The sequence below is a fragment of the Nuphar pumila genome, chromosome 10 (genome assembly GCF_984573655.1).
Source record: "Nuphar pumila chromosome 10, dmNupPumi1.hap1.1, whole genome shotgun sequence".
NCBI classification, from domain to species: domain Eukaryota; kingdom Viridiplantae; phylum Streptophyta; class Magnoliopsida; order Nymphaeales; family Nymphaeaceae; genus Nuphar; species Nuphar pumila.
Window position 1 is genome coordinate 97,281,685 of NC_143258.1, and position 25,927 is coordinate 97,307,611.

At 38.2% G+C, this 25,927-nt stretch overlaps 1 protein-coding gene across 2 annotated transcripts; it reads right to left on the reverse strand.

The window, feature by feature from the left end:
• Positions 1 to 4,550: 4,550 nt before the first annotated feature.
• LOC149827504 (suppressor of mec-8 and unc-52 protein homolog 2-like) lies at positions 4,551 to 19,689 on the reverse strand. 2 transcript variants are annotated; one of them, XM_090019413.1, is made up of 12 exons: positions 19,452 to 19,689; positions 16,361 to 16,425; positions 13,568 to 13,708; positions 13,418 to 13,467; positions 12,115 to 12,229; positions 11,684 to 11,732; positions 11,478 to 11,567; positions 8,830 to 8,898; positions 8,629 to 8,755; positions 7,454 to 7,806; positions 6,310 to 6,693; positions 4,551 to 5,040 (listed from the first exon to the last, which is right to left on the reverse strand). In XM_090019413.1, the coding sequence occupies exons 2-12, from the start codon at positions 16,405 to 16,407 to the stop codon at positions 4,765 to 4,767; spliced, it is 1,701 nt and encodes a 566-aa protein (XP_089875539.1). In that variant the 5' UTR covers positions 16,408 to 16,425; positions 19,452 to 19,689; the 3' UTR covers positions 4,551 to 4,764. The 2 variants fall into 2 exon arrangements, with proteins under 2 accessions (XP_089875539.1, XP_089875540.1); XM_090019414.1 differs by having other exon boundaries at positions 19,457 to 19,688.
• Between the last annotated feature and the right edge of the window lie 6,238 nt (positions 19,690 to 25,927).

Consider the following 25,927-nt stretch of genomic DNA (forward strand, 5'->3'; position numbering starts at 1 on the left):
GATCTAAGCTCATAGTGATTACTCAGCCACCATAAATCTTTTATTGCTAACCTTTTTCGATCATTGAACACCAAATATATCTATCATTAACGTGGATATCACTTCACTCCAGATGGGTCCCCAAAAACACATAATATACATCTATCCATATTACTTAAAGCATCATGAACAATTTTTAAATCAACATACCTTTGTCTGAGAGATTGGAATCTCTAAAAAGATATCATGAGCTCAATAATGAACATAATTTCAGTGGGAAACATTCTAAATTTTTTTTGAAATTCCCTATGAGCAGATGGCTTCACAAAAGCCTCTTAAATTCCATGATTTAATCTTCATAAAATACTAGATTTCTTCGAACCCCACCTCCCTTAAGCCTTAAGGTGACATTACTAGCGCCTACCAACTCACTCGCAGTCCCCTTCTTCCGCCTATCCACTTTTCTCTTGGCCTCCACTACAATCAATTGGACAGGATCCCCCTCTTCTCCAACCATACTAGGCAAACTACTATCCCCGTATGGGTGTCCGTAAGTGAAGGAACAACAAGGTCCACCTCACCACCATTCTTCATAGTAGTAATAGGATCTTCACCAACCAGAGAATCAGCCAAAATGTTGTTAGGAGCAATAGCCACCTGAGGCGGAACAAAATCAACTTCAGCATATGGATTTCTAGCATTCTTATCCAACACAACCCCAACAGACCGGCCATTCGCATTATTAACATTAACCTCCTGGTCAACCACTTCATTCAGAATATCAAACGAGTTGTGGGATTCCTTGGAAGCTTTAGGGACCCAAACTTTCGCAATTTTCTTCCTCCGTAGATGTTGCCAGCCATCAGATGATATTTTCATTTTAGAATCTATAATGGAAGCTTTCTTCGGGCAACGACCAGAACCATAAAAGCGAGACTGACATACATCACACACCTTCATCAAGGATTCCGACTCAATGCGAAGGTCACATGCAAACAGATCACCCAGCTTGATAGGCAAAGTATCGCACACCTCGCAATTAATAGGAAATTCAATAAGTCTGGCAAAGTGAAACCTCACCCTTGAAGAAGTACGATCATCCACAGCAATCAGCTTTCTGTCGAGCGTCTCAGCGATACGAATGAATCAATCCGAGTACCAAGCTGCAGGAGGAAGACTTGTGATCCGAATACAGGCAGGGACAGACCGAAGACCTTGGACGTCCCATTGCTCCATGAGGAGGGTACGACCAGCAAGCGTCCAAAGTCCCCTCCTAAGCACAGACATCATGTCCTCATGATTTCCAAACCGGACCAAGAATTCAATGTTCGGTAGCGAAAAAAATTCAAGCTTTATCTTTGAGTTTCCACATTCTGCAAAATTCGGCAATGTAGAAATCGCGTTCCATAGAACACGTATCCCACTTACACACCACTGAATATTCATAGTACTTCATCTTTTGCACATAAAAATCCGGAGGGATAGAAAGAGTTTTTTTGCCACCTATCACACACGGAGGAGGAAGACAAGAATCGCTGTAGTCCTTCTCGCAACCAACGATGCTTGCCCAAGAATGAGTTGGGATCTTGGCCACAACCGAACTAGACGAGTTAGCATCGTGAACAACATGAACAGTAACCCCATCTGCCCTACCAGCACGAACAGTATCAACTGCACCACCAACATGATCAACATGAACAACGACGTGAGCAACAGTATCATCTGCACCACTAGACGTAGAAGTGTTGCTCTCCATCTCCTCTGAACCATTCGATAAAGGAGAGATCTGCGGGGAACAAACCAACGTCTTCGAAGGAAACGATGATGCAGAAGTCATTGGAGATCCAAGTTGCACTGCAAACTCAGCATGAGTCTCCGGCGAACCTCGATCACTTTCTTGCGGACCTACCCTATGATGATCACTTTCTTGCGGATCATGCATCAAGAACCCTCTTTGCGGCATCAGATCCAATTAAAGGCACAGAAGAAAAACCATCAGGAGACGATAAGATCTGAATCTTGGGGGTTTCCAAAAACCGAAGAAATAACCGAGGGAATGAACCCCCTCGCTTCCTTAAATCCGACGGATTCTAGTTTGCCTCCAGAATCCATCGACGAAGCAAACACCTCCTCCCCCCAAAGGAGCAGGGGGGTGGGATGATCGACTCGTTTCCGGTATGGTTCCTCTAACACCCCCAGCACGCTGGTTGCAGGAGGAACCAAGACCCGGTGAGGTGAATCATGCACCAACCTTTTTTGGGTACACAAGTACCCAGGTGGGAGCAGGTCGATCACACGAACGTGCAAGAAGCAGACACATAGACCGAACGGCCAAAGGCTGGCGATCCAGTGAGCAGCCCAGGGACGAGAAGCCCTAGCAGAGCCGTGGCATTCCTTTTCCTTCTTTTCCCATCAGGAGTGAAGCAAACATCAAATCATCATGACAGAGACACAAGGTGAAGCCTTAGTTTTTCCATCACCTACTACCTTTCATATGCAAATCCTTTCGTACCTCCATTTCTTGTGAAAGCATTCTTACGAGAAGACTGACATGGCAGATTTTTTAGAAATTTGTGCCCCATGAAAGGCCTTTCCTTTCCATGAACATGAAACAAACAAGCCCTAGCCAAATGAACTCATTGAAGTATTAACTAAATGAATTCATGGATGCTCGAGAGCTGAAATCGTCACAAATCATAGTTTAGTTAAGAAAGCTATATTAACATCCTTAATACTCCTTAAATGTAACCTTTTTTGAAGAAGACTTAAATGTGTTCTTTTGGTAAGCTGAAGTATTTGATAAGAAGGGAACCCCACGTCCAAGAAACAATAGTACCCATGAATTCAATCCGACTATATGAGTTAAGTTGAAAGGTTAAACATAGATTTTTCCTTGCTCACCAGTAGGCCTGATTTTTTTATTTTTTTTGAAAGGCAAGCTGGGGTTAGGCAGACCCCTACCAGTTACACAACAATACCATTGGGTTTTGAACCTGCAACGTCCCAACACAAGGTGACATGCAGTAGCTGCTCCTACCAGACAAGCGGAGGCCCTGTTGGTACCAATAGACCTGATTTTACTTTGAACTTTTATATAATAGTACAGAAATGAAGAAAATGTTTTTTTATCTTGTACAAAAAATAATGCACCATTTGTGAAGGATTAGTAACTCCAACAGAACTCTTGAATAGAACGAGGTCAAATTTTCCCTCTTTGCTGCTCCAAATGAAGTCTTCTGCTGAGCCTTTCTATAAATAATAAAAGTAGATAGAAGACATAATGAATCACCTTGAATTAGTTTGCTACTTCCAATCCATTTACTCTTCGTTGCCCATTAATCACCACTGCAAATGATGTGGAAGGAACACACATCACGATCCTTTGAACACAATATTCATTAAAGACAAAAAACAACAATGAACATTTCAAAAAAAAAAAAACAAGCAACTTTATTACAAGCCTGAACTAAATCAGTTTAAACAAAAAGTTTTTTCTTTTAGCTATGTAATAGAGAAGGCATGAGCAATCAAGATGATTTTTTTAATATACTCTACTTACAAACAAACTCATTGATTAAGAGAGTTGATGCTCTTGAGGATCTTCATCATCTTATTTTTTGTAATTTTTGTAACAATTTTATATATAAAGCTGCATAAGCTGATATAATGCAATTCTGACATTTTGGATGCACCATCAAACTCGATAATCAATACAATATTTGTGGAATTAATTCTTATCAGCATTTTCCATATTACGATTTTTTTAATAGCAATCCCTATCACATCCAATGTGTATGAAAGAAGCTACCTCAAAAACCGTCAAAGCGGTGCACTATCCCCATCCAAATCTGAAATTGGACATAAAAAATCATTTTCCTCTCTGAGCGCTTCCAGTTTCTTAGCGCTTTCAAATACATAATTATCGGTAGAAGGGATTAGATAAATAAGTTTTAGCCTATTGCTGAGCGCCCCTAAAGTTGAAGATCTTGGAGCCATCTTCTCTCACGATAAAATGAACACTCCTTTTTGGATATTTATACTAACTTCGTCATGGAAAAATTGCAGAGGTCAGATCACCCTCTACTTGCCATTTGAATTGGGCCTTTTGGAAACATGGTTAGGTGATCAGGCCGAGAACTTTACAAAGTACTGGCCAATACAAAACACAGAAAAAAGCTATCATGTACAGTGATTCTCTGTAAAACATAAACACAGAAAATCGCTAGAGGCAGTAATTTTCTGAGCAAAACACAACAAAGAATCACTACACAGCAATTTTTTGTGTTTTGTGTGGCCCTAGTACTTTGAAAACGGCTAAGAAACAAGTCCCATAGAGACTACAAATTTGACAATGAGGCAACATGATGGGGTGCAGAGTAACATGAGAATCAGTTTTAGAACTAAAGATAAAGTGGGACAAACATAACCAGATATAGATGGAACAAGGGGCATGATGAAGCAATTTCATGCAATTTGTCAGTCCCAAGCCCATATGCAAATGCAGAATGGTCAGCATCAAGCAAGCAACCAGCTGTAAAGCCTAGATCTGGTCCTACAGAAGCAAACCTGATAAATGAAATGATGCCACATGATGCTCGCTGAAATGAAAATAACTGGAATCTTTGAGTCAAGCTTGAAAAGGATATGTAACACAATAAGGTGGGCCCTTCACTGCCCACGCATTACAAAGATCAATGTGGAAAGCAGGGGCAACTGCGATTTCACTAAGATACATATACAAGTGGGATCCAACCTGCAGAAGGGAAGATCAACTCCATTTCAGCTTCAAATTCGAAGTTTTTTTGATGTACGCACTTCATCGTAATGCTCCCCATCATCGTAACTGACACCCTTCTCTGCCATCTTCTTTGAAAGCAACTTGTTGATCTTGTGCAGCTCATTGGTAAGCTTTTGCTCCTTGTTCTGCTTTCTGGTCTTCCGACCATCCTGCATCTTCACCCCAAACTGAAAAGCAGCTTTAGGCATAGCCTCCTTCTGCTCATTGTAGGTAGCCCACTCTTCCTCTGTCTCAAAGTCCCACCGGTGAAGGCGTCCTTTGGCCTGTGATAGGAAAACCAGAGCAAGCTCAACATAAATATGAGATGCTTTCAATATACCAGAAAAAGGGAAAATAAATGGAAAGGAAGAAGATAACATAAACAGAAGCCAAAAAACATATGAAATAAAAGACAGATCTCCTCAGCAAGTCAATGGGAAAACTTGTTGCCTCATGCGGGGCATTATTTGGAGCAGAACATGTCCAGGTAACCATTCAAACCATGAAGCCCATAAAAGGGAGCTAGGGAGTGCTCAGACCAAGGTGATTGTGTATGAGAGACGCTGTCTGAAGACAGACATGATTCTGGACTCCATTCTCCACTAAGTTGGGCATGCTTCCAATGCAGGCCTTCAAACTGCCTATATAATTATAAATAAAAAGTAGAAAAGCAAAAGCAACTATCTTTTAATGGTTTTGTGATTGTTTCTGTTCAGGCATCAGTTTGTCATTCCTAATGAAAAGGATACTTCGAATTACCAGTAAATGCTACACCCTTCGATCACAAAGTTCATCTAAGCCCGTGGACATGGCCATTGCGTAAGAACAGACGATAGTTGATAACATGAAAAATAAGTATAAACTCTAGAAGCTTTTAAAGAGAGGCAGATACATGAAAAAAAAAGCTACCAGCAACCAAAAGATTTATTGTTTGACAAAGCCCCGTAATGTGGTTTTCACTTTTCACACACTAATAAAACTTTTGTTAACCATACGACATGCAAAAGATATTCCAGAGAATAAGCAATTACTCAATAGTGTGTGGAATGCAACAATAATATTTGTGAACAGGAGAAATATATCAAGATGACATGGAAAAAAATTCTGAGAACACATTATTAATATTAACCTCGGAACTTGTTAAGATATATTGCCTCCTGCACGATTAAGAAGGTACAAGGAAAAAACTTGAAGAACCTGATGCAAATTCTTATGGTTTATAGACACTAAGACCATAAAACCATGCTGATTTCAAATCAATGAGATGTAGAGACTAAGCCACTCAACCTGATCTGACGACCATAGAAACTTGGGAAACTTGAACCAAGCATGAATTGCTCCAATGACTTGATGCCAAGTGGTTTGCATCAAACCCAACAGAGACATTTCTGGCCTAGATAGGCTTTTACACCAGTTCTAACTGACAAACATGATAAGAAGCATGCAACAAAATCTTCCCAATATTTCTTTCCTTCTTTTCTGATGAAGTGAAACTTTCATTTTAAGTTCTTATTGCCCTAAACAAATACATGTAGTGACAGGAAAATCCTTACCCGTCCACCCATATCCATTTTAGACAAATCGGCCTCATCGTCGCTGTCCACAATTTCATGGTTATACTCCTGATATCCAGGGTAGCATTCTGAATAGCTTTCAGAGATGAAATTTGGATCCTTTTCTCGAGCATCTTTTTCCCTTAGTTGCTGAAGCCTCTGGTCATCACGCTTGAAGACAGACCCTAGACCACGATCCTTCTCTTCTTGTGTCATAAAATGAGGATCCTGATTTACAACTGCAGCAGCCTGTGTATCATAGCTTGGTAAAGCTTGCTGTACATAATCGTCTTGATAAGTCAACTGTTCCGCATATTGATAATCTTGCCACTCGCCCTGGTAGCCAGAGGCTAATACTGGCCCTGGCATAGCACCATAGCCATTCTGCAATATTAAATCAAAAGCCAAGTTCAACCATGAGCCTGTACAAAAGAACTGTTGAAGCAGTCAACATTTTATAAGTAACCAACATAAAGAGAGAGAGGGAAAAGAATTCCAATTAGTTTGAGGAACTTAGAACCTTAAAATAGTGACAATGACACTCCCCTAGACATTGATACTGTATCTGTAAAATGTCTTTCTTTATGAAGAAAAATTTTTAGAATAGGAACATATAACAACTGAATTTTGTGACAGTGCAGTTCGCATAAGTTGATAAACATGAAATTTCACAAATGGGCAGTCAAGTAAACATTCCTCAGACATTGGGGTAAAAAAACCGATCCAGTACGTAGACATAGAGTATGCTTCATTTAATGAAAATGATGCAGGCCCCTTAGCATGAAATCTTTAGAAAGGTCAGTCCAGCAACCACTAAATTTTTGTATCTTAAACTCTATATGCAGAACAGAATGGCATTCAGACAGATAAAATTAAGACATTTGATCAGTAAAATATTGTACACTCCATATGCTGAACAGAATGACAAAATCAACAGTTACAATACAAGGCATTTTATTCAGATAAAATATTCTACTCTATATGCTGAACAGTGACAAATTCAACAGTTACAATACACAGACATTTTCCCAGATAAAATATTCCATGCATCAAAAAAATTTTGGTCAGGAATTTATTTTGATTATTCCTTCATAGAAATACAAGAATGATGACCCATATAACAAGCTCTAAACATACTACTCACCGTCTGTTCCCAATCTTGGATAGTCTCAGGCGGAACAGGGCCATATTCAGGTCGAGTGAAGTAGGATGGCCTTTCCCGATTGCGAGGTGACTCTTCCATGTCCTCAGAGACAGGACTTTCACCAGCATCTTTGCTGGGGATTGCATAATCAGTACCTTCCCCGACAAATATATCATCCTCTTCAACTCTACTAACTGCCATAGCCTGTCTATCACCAGCACTTGCATGGTTCATACGTGGAGGTGGAGGCTGCAGTTGTAACACTTCCCTCTCAGTTTTATGCAATGAAATTCCATTTTCAGCTTGCAGTGGCTTCTCATCTTCATCTTCGTTGACATCAGCAGAGATTTTCTCTGTTTACAAGTAAACATGTCACAACATGAATATCATGTCTACCCTACCAAAAGTGAAAACACATAAGATTATAATGACATTAAGTTTTTAATGAACGTAGACTATCCCCTTTACTTTTTCCCAATAAATCAAGGGAAAATAAAAGTACAAGCTTATTGAACCATAGACCATATATTTCTCATTTTGACTTTGTAGTTTGCAAAGTACAGTACAAGAACATTCAATGAAGCATTCATCCCAATACTCTCGGCAACTCATGCCAACTTCAGAGATCCTGTAAGTTTTGATTGATTGCAATGCCAGAAAGTCCAAAAATAAATGATATGCAGCTTTACAATAGCAACATTCCAAAAGGTATTCCACAAGGTATTGGATGTCTACAACATATAACCATTTTGAAGGAAACAAAAATTGTAAATTTACATGTAAATTACAGTTTATTTTTCAAAAGTTCTATGATTTCTGATACAAACAAAGGACATTCAGATTTCTTAACAGAAACAACTACATTTTTGTCATCTGCTATATTTTTTTCAAAATGAAATGGGCATGGAATTCACAGCAACATAAGTGTGGCACTATATAGACATTAAGAGTAACATTAGCTCTTTGAACTTTCAAACCCTACATTAACCGCATCCTAGTTGAACATCAATCCCAATGGGTAACTTTAAAACCAATACACTTATACAGGACACAAGGAAAGAACAGACCCTTACCATAATGGTCCAACCATAACTTTTATAATTAAACCAGAAAAAGAAAAAGGGAAAGAAAAGAAAACATAAGATTCTGAAAAAAACACTTCACCAAGTTCACACCTTTCACTTCGGTTCTCTCCTTTTTCTTTTTCTTCAGAACCTTCCCGGATGATCCCAGCCGAAGATACGACATAATCTTAGCAATGCGCTCAAGTACAGAACCATCCACACTTACAGTAACCATTTCCTGCAACAAGGAAGAGACGTAAGCATGTCCTACAAGCAAATAGTAGTTTCAGCTAACACAGGGAAAATACAAACCTGAGAAACAGGACAGTCATCTTTACTTCGATGCAAAGTAGTAGGTATATCAGGAGAAAATTTATCCTCCTAACAAAAATTAGATAGACCATGATGAGGACTCCAGCAACACATAGCACAAGCAATATCAAGTATTATAGTATTCAAAAGAATAAAAAAGGTATGAACTGAAACTTGGGTGTATGTCTATGTAGCTTCTTCTCTATCAGTGAAAAATAAAATGCGCCTGGTCTTCTTGGTTGCCCCCCAGAAAAGGAAAAATAAAATACTGAAACATAAAGGTAAAATTATAGGAATTACCGAATTACGCCATAACAGCATGTCAAATAAAGCTGAAATCAGGTGGGATAGGAAATGCAATCAAGCTTGGTCTTCTTGGTTGGTCCCCAGAAAAGGAAAAAGTGCATTTAATTGGCCAAAGAACAACTTTCTATATGTAACAAGTACCTGTAGGACAATCTATCATCTCAATTCATTTTATCATGATTGGGATCCCCAATACAACACTCTGGCATTGTCTTATCTCTAAACCGAAAGAAATATTCACTTTTTCAAGCAATGCATTAATGCAAACAACAGTAAGAGGTCCTCTCATCTGATGAAGATGCATACAGTTAAAATATATAGTTAGATATTTATATTTATATATAACTATATTTCTTGATATATCTTGATGTAATTTAGTTTGACCACGAGGGGACTTTTTGTCATTTCATACAGGGGCATTTTGGTAATTTAGTCTGCCTAAGTGTATTTTGGTAATTTAATACAAGGGTATTTTGGTAATTTATTCTGTCCACCAGGGGCATTTTTGGGATTGTTGTCATTGCACTCATTATAGACATTGAGGCATCTCCCAACAGTCATAAATATGACCATAGGAGCTCCCCAACATCTATAATGGGAGCCCCCTTGGTCTCTCATTTGTGTATAAAATAAGGCTCAAAGGCCTTTGTACTTTTGAGCTTTTGTAAAAGCTATTCAATAAACAATATTTTTTTATGTGTTCTTGTATCTTTTGAGACTATTTAGCATTTTTGTGCTTGTGTTGGGTCATTGTGCATTATATTCTTTCTTGGTAATTGTGTGTTTGTGATTGAATCATTCTCATTGGAGGCTCCCACACGCTTCATTACATTGTATCAGAGCAAGGCATCTTGGTCTTGGTATCTTGTTTATACTTGTGCTTCGAAAGGAAGATTTAAATTGATGTACGGCTTGGACTCGAGACTCATATTTTGGTATGTAATTTTTTTGGATTCTCTACTTCAATTATTTATGGTATATATTTAAAAATGTGTTTGAAATATTGTGTCTATTTATTAAATATGTTAAAAATGAATATGATTTCAAATTAATTAAAATTAGAATTTGTGGAAATTATTGTCTTTTGATATATGTTTTTGCATAAACATGTTTGCTTGAAATATATGTTTTCATTATGAATATGTATATTTTTTGAAAAATAACGTCATGAAAATTATATTTTACAAGATAATGTGGTTTCTTAAAAATCTTAAATAATATGCTTATTCATGTTGTTTGCAAAATACTAATTTTTGGTTGTGTGTATTATCGTAATGATCATTGGTGACTTTAAGCATGTCAAAGAATGATTTTTAGGTATATTATGTGGATTTCATGTCAATAATGTATTCCTTAAGAACTTTAGATTCTTGTATGATGTATACCTTGAGTTATCATGGTTTTAAATTCTTTGGTAATACCATGAATATTTTGTATGCTCTAATATTGACATGCTCATGTCCCATATTTTTATGATTATGTCGCTTCAATGGTTAACTTTAATTTTCATAGCTTTTGTATAGCATATATGGCTATACGTTATTAGATTATCTTATTGCTTTGAGTATTCATGATTGATGGTAATTATATATGATCTTGGATTTATATATGGTTCTATGAGGATCTCTATATGTGCTTTTTCATTAATATTACATGTCATTGTTGTCTCACAGTAGACTTATTATCTAAATTGAGCTATCTTTCTATATAGCTTGCTTATATTGGTCATGATCATTCACCATTGTTATTGGTATAATCTTGATTGCCTTTGCTTGCAAAAGATATTAACTGATATCTTGTTTTGCATATGATTTATCTATCAATATTGGGTGTGATTGAGAACCTTGCTTTTTCAAATAGATTCTTATGTATGAACTCTCTTATTTGGAAATTTGTTTTCATGTGCTTATATCGATTTCTTATAGCATTTGTTTTGTCCATCACAGAATTTTATATGATGCATCATTTCTTTTTTGGCATTGTTGTTATTGGGTCGGAGTTAGCCGTTGAGGTGAGTTATGTGTGCACCTCACGTCATCTTATCAGAATTATCAAGATTATGAGTGTTGTGTTGACACTTGTCTTGGGTCTGATTGATAGTTGATTGATCCCTAGACTGTCAAAACATTGGGATCAGTCCAACCCTACAAGCACTACTTTCCAAAAGTGGGCCTTATATATTTCTTGACCAAAAATATCTAATACATTCTGCAACTTTAAATGGAGAAAACAGCATCACCCAAAAAAAAAGCGCTCCATAGAAAAATAGATATTCAATCATGGGAAACAACAAAATACAAACTTGACATACTAAAAGTAAAAACATTATAACAGGAACTTACAATGTTGAAGACAAATGACATTCGACCAGGAAGAAACATTTCATTAGCCTTTATGACACTTTGAGGCTTGACAATCCATTGATACACTGACTGAAACAAGAAAGCAGAAATAAGACCAATAAATACCTACTAACAATAGCAGAAAACTTTCTTATTGAACACAAGCTAACATGTTTCAACACTAATTCTTATGAAGAAAACTGAACCTTTGCTGTGGCAGTACGGAATGACAATGGCTGATCTTCTTTGGAACCTCTGTGAAAAGAGAAAACCAGCACCTCATCAGATGAAATAGCTATGGTAACACCAGGAAAGCGAAGTAATAAAGTTAATAGAAAAAGCAAGGCAACAAATGCACCATCCCTTGTGCAAAGACAAGTTTGATTGGACCATTGGCAGAATCCTACTTTCAAGTTTCAAAGACTTATGTGGTCAATGTCTAAAGTCCAATGACAAACCCAAGTATGCGGCAAGCAGGTTGAGTTTTGGCAGATCATGGCACCAGCAACAGGCCCATTTCACCATTAATCAGTGTATTACCAACATTTATCAGAAACAGTAAATTCACCTCTATCAACAAACATGAATTACGACAACAAGCTGACATACTTTGATCATTTTAGAGCATTAAACATACCTAGACTTTCCCTCTCCTTCACCTGTAACCTCAGGTTTCTTATCAATTTCACTCCTAACCTTGTGAAGTAATGCATAATCTAAGCCTTTCACCAAATGTGTATGCTCCACATCACCTATAGAATAACAATTAGTATAATGAAATTAATATGGAATAGTGAACATGATCAAACCCCTGTATATATATAGAGAGAGAGTCAAACCCCTGTATATATATATATATATAGAGAGAGAGAGATGAGTATATGAACACTCTGTGATATGAATCTGTCACAACTCCATCAGTATCTACATGTAAATCAAATTCAACCAAGAAACACAAAAAGTCCTCAAGGTGAACAGTTAATATTCTACTATTGTATGCTTTGTCATGTTCGAGTAGCCAAAGTGTTCTGTTGTCAAAGTATAATTTCTAAGGATGGAAATTCAAGTGAGTAGAAACCATAAATATTTAGAACTCCCAGCTTGCTAATCAAAAAAATATATAAATATTTAAGAACTCAATCCCGATATGTGAAGGATAAGCATAATCACAAAATCGGTGGGATGAATTCAGAGTTGCTCACTTGTTCTGATTCACCATATTCATGAACTCATGATCCACGCTAGAAAGCCTTGATCAATCTGACCCCACAGATATGTTAATCATGCTTTATTTGTTAGAAAATGCACTTGGATCGAGCAGTTTCAACGTAAAAACATGACTTTTTCAGTCATGAAATTGTAATGAATTGTAGAATGTTGAATTTTAGAGAAGAGATGTGCTTATACGACACAACCAAACTATCCAAAACATGTTTTTGATTAAACAATACATATTAGATCATATCCATAGTGCTTGATCCCCCCCCGACACACACACAAAAAAAGTGAAGAAACTCTGTTTCTACTAGAGAGTACAATAGAGTCGATGATGGCAATATTTTCCATATTGGAACATCAACAGCAAGCATATCACTGTCATCATGCCAGAATAGAAGATCGCTTAGAAATACATATATCGGAAGGTAAATGCAGCAATGAAGTAAATCATTAAAAAATCACATTTTAGACAACAGTACATCAAGCTTGCACATGGTAATAAAAACCCACTAGTGTCGTGTGATCATTCTGAAAATAACTGTCATAAGTGTTGATATCAACATAAAGTCTGGAACATTTTGTAAAAGACATTCACAAATGACAAGACCAACCAATTAACCATTATATCCATCACAAACCAAATATTTTCTCAAATTTTAGGATTGGAAAATACCAGTTCATATGGATGTGATAAATTTCCAATGGTCAGATAGTGCACTTACCTCCAAGATATTTACTGTTCTCAATGGATATCTTATGTGCATCAGCAGTCCTACAAAAGGTTGGCAGTCATATTACAGAGTAAAACATTGAAGAAACTTTTTAACTGAGATCAAAATTGACGACAGAGAAAATAAGAGGCACATTTTCACCTCAGGTCAACAGTGCCTGGAGGAGCAACTGAATGAAATGATCCAAGTTCAGTTGGTTCATAGTCCGGATTTTGATCCTCTCTGCGCTCCTTTGCACGATCTCGGTATTTTGGCACTTCAGGTTCATCTTGCTTCTCTTCCCTGACCATTTCAAGGGGAAAAAAAGATAAGTTTGTTAAAGAAAGCATGAAAAGAAGTGAGTCCATATAAACAAGGGAAAACCAAACAACTTGGAATGTAATAGTGAGCCAATATAAACCAGCATCTCCATGATATGGAGCTAATCTGTCATGCTTTAAGTCATACATAAAAACCAAACAGCTTGGAATTAAATTTAACACATTCATTTTCTCTATGTACAAGAATGTTTGAAATGCAACATGCAACAATATGTCATAAGACAACTGGGAATAGCTTATTTTTTACTTTAAACTCTTCTATTAATAATAATAATTTTGCAAAAAAAAAACAGCAATAGACTGAACAGCAAAACAACATGCTAGCAAATTTGATAATACTTCAGCAGATACAAATCACTTGAGCAAGTGCAAGAAAGTGTAAGCATCTAGATAGGATAGCAGAATGTAGGATTGGGAAGGAGATCAAGTATATCTAAAAATCTAGAATGAACTAGATCAGGGAGGGGGATCAAATGAAATATTTTTTCATCAAATGGCATTTGGTAAGAAGATACTGAGTATATTGTAAGTGTAGACATCCGAAGATTCAAAAATTCAAAGAAATTTCCAAAGAGCTAAAGAGAGCTTTGCAGTTTTTTTTTATGGAAGACAAATCCAACAAAGCTGTTTATACATTAGAAATAACAAGACACCGAGATCAGAGAAATACCCTATATGCTTCTTCAAGGCTTTTTTTGTCATCCCACAAAAAGGATTTGTTCAAATGACAAGAGAACTCCATCAAATTACATGTTTCACAAGGAAACAAATTGGTTCCTCTTGGTTTTATTACATAAAGAAGTGCAGGTCCTCAACATCAACAGGTTTTGTTGCCTGATTTTCATGCTTAACAATATCTGCAAGTTGCTGGCCTAGCTATTGGACAAGAGACTCGGTATGGTCTTTTTTCAATTATCAAGTTAAGCTAATGCTTTACCACAAAGTGGTATAATATTGCTAATTGCACCAACATAGCACAAAACTATATATACTTTGGGCTCATCAAATGAGCCATCTTTTACCTTATGTTTGATCTATGGAAAGCATTTGATAGTGTCAAGAGGGATTTGTTTAATCATCTTTAGAGTGACGAGATTCAAGAGGAAATGAAAGAAATGGATTGAAGCATATACAAAATCATCCTTTGTTGCTAAAAATCCGAGAGATCACTTTTAGTGATTCTTAACCAAGCAGCACACAGAATCACATTAAAAGAGTCTACTTGCATGGAATAAATGAATCTTACACACCCACTTTTGCTGAAAAATTCCTCCTTTTTGGAAGGGCCTCCCTTGAGGAAGCAACAAAGTATTGGGTCTTATAGAAAGCTTTCAGGGAATACATATTTTAGAAAAAACTTGTTAATTGTTTGCTTGTCCCTATTACATGGCTTTTAAGACATAACTATTTTATAGACAACCTTGATAAATATTTTCCACTGCACCATGGTAGACTCACTTGACAAAGTCGGACTGACTGGAAAACAAGATGACGAAACGAGTTGAAACCTGGACAGCAAAATGAAACATAAAAGAAGACAAGTTCAAGAGTGGATGAAAATCATGAGAATAACATCAGTATTGAAGATAAATTCTCGCACCAGAGATAGTGAAGTATCAAATGAAAAGTGTTAGTTGTTGAAACAACCCAGTCACCAGTTATGTTTCAATATTGGAACTCAAGGTGAAAATTTGCGAAGGGTTACACATGCAAGCAAGCATGTGCAACATGTACAAGTAATGGGAGTCACGAATGCACGTGTTTTGCCAATGATCATTCATCATACACCTTTTTGAAGTTGCTTGGCTCATGAAGCCTAACATGTTCTGCTTAGGACCAGAGAGACAATCACTCTTAGGTCTCTCCTAGAGGTGCCATGGTTGTGGTGGATCAAAACACCCGAGTGACAGACATGGCTAGAGAGAAATGAATGAATTTTTCAAGGTTGACATCTGTCTCCTGAAGAACTCATTCACTTGGCTATTCAATATAGTATAAATGAAGTAGTGGAGTTGCAGTGGAATGGGACATATACAACAGGGCTAGGGCTTGACAATGTTTAGTCAGGCCTCATTACACTACCAAGGAAACACATTGTCACCATAATGTACTGTCCAGTCTTTGCTTTTATTTATTCATCTTTCCTTCCTTGCCATGTGTTTAATTGGTTTAATTTGAATAAGTGATTTTTCTTTGCTTTTAAAAAAATGCAAATTATTGCTCTTTCTCAATGATATAAGAAGCTCACAAACCAAGGGCCTAGATGATGATATCCACAATTTCTTAGCATGTTCCTCTTTTTCCCTTCAAATTACATAAATTAGAAGCAGATTGTATAGAAAAAAATGAACTGACAATGTAAATATCCTAGCTGAGTAATTTTAGCCATTCACTGAAGAAATATTTAAAACATAAAAAAAAAATTACACAATAGCAATAATTAGCAATTTTCTCAGTAAATTTTGCATGATTTAAATAAGCAAACACAGTAAACATCACAATCTTCATATTCTGCTCTATAACAATAGAATTAATAAAAGTATTAAAAGAAACAGAAAGGAATCAATAAAATGAAATAGCATGAAGGGGAAAAGAAGAAATTAGAGAGAGTTACTTTCGACGGATGATCTTCTCCTTGTAATTTTTCCTTTTGGATGACATGTCTCAACAAATTTGTGCCTAAAATTAATGGCAAAAAGAGAAAATTTTAGGAAGAATGAAGCCCTAGGGTAAACCAAAAAAAAAAAGGGAGAAAAAGAGAGACTAAGGAGAGTGAGACCTCAAGTGGTGAGTGGTGCATGACAATTCATATGAAGTATAAAATGTAAAATATGTGAAAAGCATACGTGAAGTGGTTTGCAAAACATGTGCCCGAAATAACTAGCTAGATGCAGTAATTCTCCAAAAAATCTAAAGTCCACACATTCAAGGTATATAAACTTTTAATTAGTAGACATAAAAAGCAGCAGCATCTAAGCTTTGATATGGCATTAAAATACCTAAATTGGGCCAACAACCCTTAAAATAAATCATGTCAGATCACTCTATATGTTAGAACTTTCTGAATTAGGAGGAGCAACCTCCAGAAGACTCCTCGATAATGAATCCAACCTCCTCTCTTATTAAAATCATACCCTTTTTGATTCATAACTTTCATCCATAAGGCATCTTGGGAATAAATCCGGCACAGGGAGGAGAGAAGATCAGGTTCAAGATTCTAATGGACAGAAAAACTGTTCAACGAATCTGGATGTCATTCACCAACAAGATGAATTCAACGCTGGACATGCCTCAAAACCAAGGTTGTCAGACTAGGAAGCGGAAGCAGGAAACGATACGGGAAGCGGTGCATTTTAAAATATATAGGAAGCGAGAAGCGAGGAATAAAAAAAAGAAATATAAGAATTGAATGAGAATCAAAATGAAACACAAATAAAAACTAAAATAAAAGTGACTAATATTAATTTTCATAATTTTTTAGTGTAAGAAATAAATTTTTAACAAAATCTTAAAATGATTACTACTAATTTAGCAACAGCATATGGAAGTGAGTGAGAAGAGACAGAGAAACCACATAAAAGGCATGAAAAGTTGAGTAAGAGAATATATAATAAGAATAAATGAAGCGTGTGGAAAGCGTAGGAGAAGCGTGGGGAAATTGAGGTTCTCATCAAATTTCAGAAGTGAGGAGTATCGCGCGTCCGAAGCAAGTTTCTGGGTCCCACCTATCTAAGAAGCTTCCGATAACTCTGCTCAAAACCCTATACTTGAAAACCATTCTGGCCGTTAAATTTAAAACTACTGATGCCATTCATCTGGAGTCCCAATGGTGGAGTAAAAACTTTTGGGGCTAATCTACATGAGGAGCATTCAATCTGTTGGATTTTTTAGTTGCATTCATCTCGCTGGCGGAGAACAGCATCCAGGGTTTGTTGGATGGTCATCTGTCTGAGGAACCCTTGACGTGATCCGTGTTCAATAGGGAGCATCCTTACATCTATATCTTCAACAAAAACAGAACGACAGCGAACACGATTATTGCATATTGCATGTTTTCTTAGCTGCCACGGTTGTCCTATGCACATACACCACACTTTTTAACCAGTTCTAATTGACTTCCATTGTATTCTTCAAAGTAAAACAAATTCGGTAGATGGAGACTCCAAAACCATTCTCATATCGCTACTTAGCGAATTCCCTTGAAGGTGTGTCGGGATTTAGGGAATTTCGCGAAAACGGATTCCATTTGCACTGAATTCCCTAAATCTTTTAGCCATTTTCCAACCACAAACCCTACTTTAATACAAACAAAGAGAAAAAGAAGAAAAGTGTTTCAGTAGCCAAGCAGAATAAAAGTCACCCTCCCATCTTTGAGTTAGTATGTTTTGGACTATTGTTAGCATATGAATTTGTATCTGATTAGCTGCACAAACCCAAAGTTTGTGACAGGGGGATTTAAAATCGGGACCGTTAGGGTTGATCAAATGCGACGAGTGTGATCGAATCCGTGAGAGTATCGTTAAGGAAATTTACCAGAGGGAGCATCGATCAATCGATTATTAGTTATCACTCAAGACGGTCTTCCCATTCAGAGCTAAGGGTAAAACTTCTATGGTTCCACTTCCACGTGTTTTTGCTGACTTGTGAGCATGGAGTCACAAGTTCGAAACCCACAGGGTATCCTTGTTGCGAGTAGGGATAAAAATGGGGAGAACACTTTTGAAGTGTTTGGAGGATGTTTTGCTTTAAAAGGAAAGTTAGTCTAGAAGAGAACTCTATGACATGGTAAGGTCGCATTTTTTTGATATTTACACAGACAAATCCCACCCCCAGGATCATAGACCGAACCGTGGTCTGTCTTACTTACAATCACTGTCCTGACAGCATAAAACTCCATGGGCATACCCCTTGCCCCCAGGGAGTCGATGATGCTCATGGGATTTGAACCTAGAGATTGCTTAGTGGGATAGGTCCCATCACACTGCGCCAAACCCTTTTGGGGCTTGGTAAGGTCACATCTGAACCACGAGACAAACACTGCATGAATAGAATGCATGATGTTTGTCCCAAACGCACCAATCGGACCCCAGGGAACTGTTTGATTGTTTGTCCAAGATTGGACAAAACAGTAGAACAGAACAGACAAAACACACTGTAACATCTGTACTTCGTTCAACGTTTGTTTCGACCTAAATAGGAAATCCTATTTTTTTATATAAAAATTTTAAATATAGAAAACCATCAAACCCTAATTTGAAAAGCACTAATTCAAAATGACTAATTCAAAACCCTAAATCAAAAAGCCCTAAATTAAACCCTAAATCGAAATGTGCTAAATTAAAACCCTAATTCAAAACCCAATTCGCAAAAGCCATAATTTGAAACCCTAAATCAAAAATACCAAATTTGAAACTCTAATTCGAAAATCCCTAATTCGAGAGATTGTTTGGCTCTATCATGTTCACAAGTGCTCGATTTTTCAAACCATAATTTCATTACTCCAATCTGCACAGACACTAGCCAATACAGTCCTATGTTATCATTGCATCAATTAGGACAACTTGACAGCATAAAGATAAATGTGCATGCCACAAAATAATAAAAAGAATTAGATGATTTCAGAAAGCAAGAGCAGAACTACAAGGAACAAGTTTCATTTTTCCACAATAGAGAGAGAAGAGAGATAGAAAGTTTGAGAGAGAGACCTTACAGGGAAGAAGCTCTATGGTGGTGGTCAGTGGGCAAACGCCCAGTGGCACAGATGATGGTGGTGGGACCGCCGGGAGGGACAGCCTCGCAGGGGACTGCCGGGAGACACAGGTTGATGGCGTGTGGTAGTGATCTGGCGGGCAACGGCGATCGGAGGCGGCGAGGGGACGTCAGCGGTCGGGACGAGGCGAGGGGGAGGTCCGCCGAGGGGAGAGAGCGAAAATGGGTGGAATGGAAACTGAACACCCTAGGTCGAGTCTTCGAGAAGGGGTAAAGGGGCGGGGCGGTTCCGAAATACCCGTAAAAGGCTACCGAGCCTTATCGAGCCTACCCGAACTTATCTATCTCGAGAGGCCGATCAAGCTCGGCTCGTCCGAGCCTTAGAGCGGTGTACAAACTCGGCTCATTTACCTTACGGATGAGCCACAAGCCGAGCCCGAGACGGCTCGGTTCGTTGTGCATCCCTGACGAGAATCGGAGCATTCATTTTGAGATTGGGAAGGAAATGCACTGTATGGATGTTCAGTTGAAGCTCTAATGATTTCGAATGCAAACAGGTTGACTAGGGGTCGGGTTAGGCCTGACAAAACACTAAACCCAGATTTCAAAAATGGATCTAATTTTGAGTCCATGTCTGGCTCAAACTCTCATACCTGATCTGATATGATTGTAGTACCCGATCCACAAAAAACTGGTTTCACAGAAATAGGTAAAACGGGGCAGATGTAGATCACGCCAAAGCTTGACATGCTGAAACAGACTCTACTACAAGTCCGGTCCTAATGATTCTGAAGTGGTTACCACGAATTTGTTGAGATATCCATTTCAAAAAATAAAGCTTTTTTTGGTGTATTTGAACTCTTCATGTTGACACTTTCTGCTGTTACAAACCAAATATAACTAAGTGGTTGAAACTTGAAAAACACCATCTCAACACAAGAAGCTACTGGCCTCAAAGGTGGTTGGCATAGTGGGATGGGACCTAGGCCGCTAGGCAGGTGGTCTAGGTTCAAATATCATGGGTGTCACCCCCTTGCAAGTCGAAAAGTGGTGACTTTTTGGAGGTTCAAATATCATGGGCCGCTAGCCCACGGAATTTGACACCGACAGTAAGTATGGCAGGCAAAGCCAGCGCGGCTAGGTCTCTGATCCTGGGGCTGGTTTCTCAGTGTAAATATCAAAAAAACACAAGACACTACTGAGGAGAGGACGAGAAGCCAAGTCTAAAAACAATAACAGTGGGGGCACATTTGCATGGTTTTCTTTTCAACAAATCAGTCTTTGTTTTATTTGTTTTTGGCAAAATGGTCCTCAATGAGGGCACAATGGTTATTTTTACTCACAGTTTGCAAATTAGTCCGTCTTTCTTTCTTTGCAAAATGGTTGTTGTTAAAGAAGAATCGTCATTTTACTGATTATTTACAAATTAATCCTTACCTCGTTCATTTTTTGCAAATTAGTCCTCTCATATGGGTAGAACTGCGAATTTGCCTGCCCTTAACAGTTACCGTCACGGAAAGTAATGGCTGTTAACCTTAAGTATTGATTTGCAAAGGTTAATGAAAAGGCAAGAACCAGTTTACAAAAATGACCTAAGGAAAGGTCTATTTTGCAAATCGCCGATAAAAGCATGAATTTTTTATTTTATTTTTTTTAAAAAAACTCATTTACCCTCACTATCATCACTCCCTTAGGGCTGACTCAGGATAGTTGTTTTAGAGTTACATTTTGAAGCTCAACAAAAGCTTAAACGGGATGAATTGGATCTCTTAGATGAGAAAAGTTTTTTCATGCTCGAGCACAATAAAAAAATATTGAAGAAGAATTGAAAGATACTATGTCAAACATGTGATTGTGTGATCCTTCCGAGTCAATGAGATGATCTTAAAGTTCATTCACCATATTGGGTTGTACCCTTTGGAAAAAGTGGCACCCAAATTGAAAAGGACCTCACATTGTCAAATAAATCCTACTTGGGGACTCATACCAACTAATCAACTCTGATGAAGTTGAATTAACTGATCCAATAAATGCTATTGAAAAATGCTCTCCGTGCATTGTTAAAATGTGCCTTTAGAAAGAAGCTATGAATTAAGTCTGAAATCCTAACGAAGAGATTATCCTAAAGAAAAAAAAATGATGATGAAGCAGAATTACTTGAATTATTGCATAGCCACTAAGGATCTTTGGAAGCAAATTATAAGAGTTTATAATTGAATGTCCTAAAATGCTAGGTATAAAATTATATAGGACTTTTTCAGATGATCTACTCAATGAACTTAAGAATAAGATTGAGTCACCTCTTGCTTGACATTGCTTTTCAACCTCCTTGTGATGATCTCTAAAATTCCTAGTCATTAACCTCAGGTAAACCCATTTGGGTATCTCAACCAGTTGAGAAAGTTTGTATGAGAAAAGATTGTTCATTATAGGTGAGGGAGGTGTCATTGATTGCATATCCCCGTGCCCAGAGTCACATACATCATCTCGCCCATCCCATGAATCATTCATACCATACTTTAGTTGGTTACATCCAATCATACACAAACACATTTAAGCATTCAACTATAAAGTATAGCTAGCATAATCAATTATCAAGATTATCATCATGCATAACATGCTTTGTGCAAGAGAGAAAGCAAGGAGAACTAAACTATAGGGCGGTCCTTCTTAGATATCCTTGACAGTCTTTGGCTCCTTCCTTTGATCCGCTGATCGCACGAGGGTCCCCGCTCATTGTCCTCTGAGCTAACCAGTGCACTACAATGCCCCAAGTCGAAGACGACCCCTCCTGTCGGTTTCGTGCTGGTATTGATCACTATTCTTGTTATTTATTTTCAAAAACCAAAGGAGGGATCCACAATCCCCCTACCTGTTTCTACTGAACGCCTCACCAGACACCTCGACCTCTCGGTCTCCATGGGGCTTCTCAGTCCCATCTCCATAAAAGGATTTCATTGGCATCACTCTTTTTTTACTAACGATGTGTTGTTGTTTTATCTCTGATCACGGACACTCTCTGAAACTTTCTCGAGACTATGGAGGCCTTTGAGACAATGCCAGGCTTATAGATAAGCAAAGAAAAGTCCATCTTTGTGTCATGCAATCTCCCCTGCAACAAAGTAGACACCATAGCTCGATGGAGTGAATGGCAATCGAAAAATCTCCCCTTTACTTACCTGGGAATGCTGATGTTCAAAGGAAAACTCAAAAAGTCAATATGCAAAAATCTCATCAGCAAATTCCAAACCAGGTTGGCTTTATATATGGAGTGGCCATCTCTTATCCATGGCAGAGATGATCAGGTAAATACTGCCATCATTTTCAATTTTTTGGATAGGGTCTTTTAGCCTGCTTATGAACGTCATTTTAAGTATCGAAGCATCATATGCAAAAATAAAAAAATAAATATTTGGAATGATTCGGAAAATCATTGGCACTCGCATTTGAAGAGTTGGGATAAGATTTGCAAACCCCTTGAGGAGAGGGGATTGGGCGTACAGAACCTCAAGGAGATGAACGTAGCTTGTTTGGATAATCAACATGATACCCTGTGAACCCAGCTGGTCACCATGATTTGGACTAAGAGGCGTTTTCTACAGCTGCAATCAACCTAAGGTGGGCGCTAAAGGATCGCCTTCTCACACAGGAGAGAGTGCAGAAACTGGGTTTCCATCTCCCAAGCCGATGCTCGCTATACGAAGACTGACTCTTCGGAGGATTTGAGCCACCTTTTCTTTCATTGCCCATTTTCAGCTTTCCTATGGAGAAGGGTCTCAAACATCTACGGTGTGTGTTGGAAGCCTACATGCATGATAGTGAGGGGTCCACATTCGTGGTTCTCTATTCCTCTCAAGATTGGGAGACATCCTTTCAGATCCTCATTTGGACAATTTGGAGACTGACTAACCAACAATTTTTTTGAAAATGCTAGAAGAGCTCTAGCTCAACTTCAGAAAGAAGGCCTCTATACTAAGAGATCCCACGCATCCTCCACAACAACTTGGAGGATGTCATTGCAATTCCGTGGAGGAGCCTGTACTGATAGACACCACCAAAGGGAGGATGGACAAAATCAGCATATGTGGTCTGTTTCTGTGATGTATTGGCATAAAATGGATAGCAAAAAAGTCACTTGCCAGATGTGTATTTAGACTATTGGAGCTTCAGCGGATGCCGGTGGTCAGCATTCTCTTCAGTCTATCGATGTACATAATGAGCTCAGGCCGTCAAGTTGACGGTGAGCAAGAACCTAGACCTAAATGAGAGAAAGAGAGCACCTTGGTTAGTGAGGAGAGAGTGAGAGGTTATATACATGGTTCACATTCACAAAACCCCCCTCTCCACCGATACCTTTTATTAAGAGTTTTCTCTTGCGGCCTACTTTTTATAGTTGTCTTAAGAGTCTGTTTTACTTTGGTTGAGTCTTGATGTAAAGTGTCAAGTCACTTGTAACTTTCAACGGGCTACCCTTGCAATTTGGTTCAGGTTGATAAATACTCAGTCGGTAGATCTGAACTATAATTAGCCTGCTGGCAAATTTGTTAATGAATGCAAATGCAAAGAGCTTTCTTTTGTTCACTCTCATTGTGATTACATCTAAGTGATTGCAATTTCTCTCTCTCTCTCTATTCTATCATTTTTTTGTACTCTCAACTATCAAAGCTTTTGCAGCGGCAAATGAGCGATTGGAAGACTTGCGACAGTAAGGAAAGATCTTCGTGTCACACTGGCCTATTAAAGAAATATGCCCGTAATAAGTGATATCAAAGCTTGTTCATGAGCTAGATAAGGGACTCAGGAGTCGGTGTCAAGAGACACACCGACAAGCTGCGATTTGTGAGCAAGATATTGTGGTGTTCTGATACAACTTGCGTAGCACCAAAGTAAAGGCAGATGCCAAGACCGAGGAGATGGGTTCACCTCGAGGCCATAAGCATATGGTCGAGACTGTCAACAGACTGGTGACTAATATGACTTTGCATAAGGAAGCAATTTTACGTGCAGTTGAGTCATTCGAAGGACTGGACGATGAAGTGATAAACATGCAAGAGTCAGTAAACTTGTTGATGGAACAGGTTACTTTGCTGACTATGACAGTGACCACCCTGCATACTAAAGTTGGAGAGCTTCAGTTGACGAACCACACTCTACAACGAAAAGTTACCTTAAATGGCAAAAATGGCGATAGTCCATCAAAGATAGATATGCCAAAGCCAACTAAATTTAATGGTTCTAGAGATAGCAAGGCCATATAAAATATTTTGTTCTAAGTGGAAGACTACTTGGACATTCAGAATGTATTGGCCGAGAACCTCAGGGTGAAGACAGTAGCAGCTATACTTGACAGAGATGCTATAGCTTGGTGGAGACGGAAACGTAGTGACATGGAAAGAGGGCATTGCGTAATTGATACCTTTGAAGCCTTCAAAATTGATCTACAAAACTACTTTATGTCGATGAACATACAATGTTAAGCTTATTGGATAGTGTCAGAACTCAAACATACTGGAGCCTTGATAGACTATATTAGGATATTCCAGAAGCTCATGCTAGACGTACCCAATATGCTGGATGAATACATATTCAACTAGTTTATTGTGGGACTAAAACCTTAGGCATAATCTCAAGTGAAAAAGAGCAATCACAAGACTTTGGAAGATGTGTATGTGACGACCGAGCGACTAGTGGATACACAACGCAAGTCCTTAACTTCATTGACTAGGGCTGAAAAGAAGTCAAACCACGAAGGCAATAAGGAGGTTCGACGCGATAATAAGGGTGAGGCGTTAACCCAACACCATTCTGACAAGAGACAGAATTATAAAAAGTATAACAATAACGGCAACAAAGGGCCACTTGTGACATATCACTAGGCAATGTCCAAAGCGCTTTGTGAGGGACGATGACAAGCCAATACAGTGTAGGCAGAGAGTAGTGACGTTGAGGTCGTGCAACCGAGGATGGGAGCCATGCAGACAATCAACGCAGTTAGAAGTTGCGAAGCAAAGAGCATAATGACTAGTAAAGAAGTAATGTATCTGAAAGTCATTATGAATAAAAAGTCTACTACAACAATGGTAGACTTCGGGGCTACCCATAACTTTGTCTCATTGGAAGAGGCAGAGCAGTTGAGCTTGAAGTCTGAGGCAAAGCAGAGGACCATCAAGGTTGTGAACTCTAAAGACAAGTCAATCTTTGGTGAAGTAAGGGATATGGTTATCCAAATTGGGAGTTGAGCCGATAAAGTCAACTTCTCAATGGTGTCCTTGTATAATTTCAGAATGATTTTGGGCATATAGTTTTTTCATAGCCAGAATGTAATGTTGATGTTGAAGTTTAACTCGTTGACGATCATAGGGCCAAACTCTTCACACATAGTGCAGTGCTTTACTCTTTGAGACAAGTATTCAATGTTATCTACTATGCAATTGAAGAAGGATGTCAAGCGAAAAGAACAAATATTTCTAGT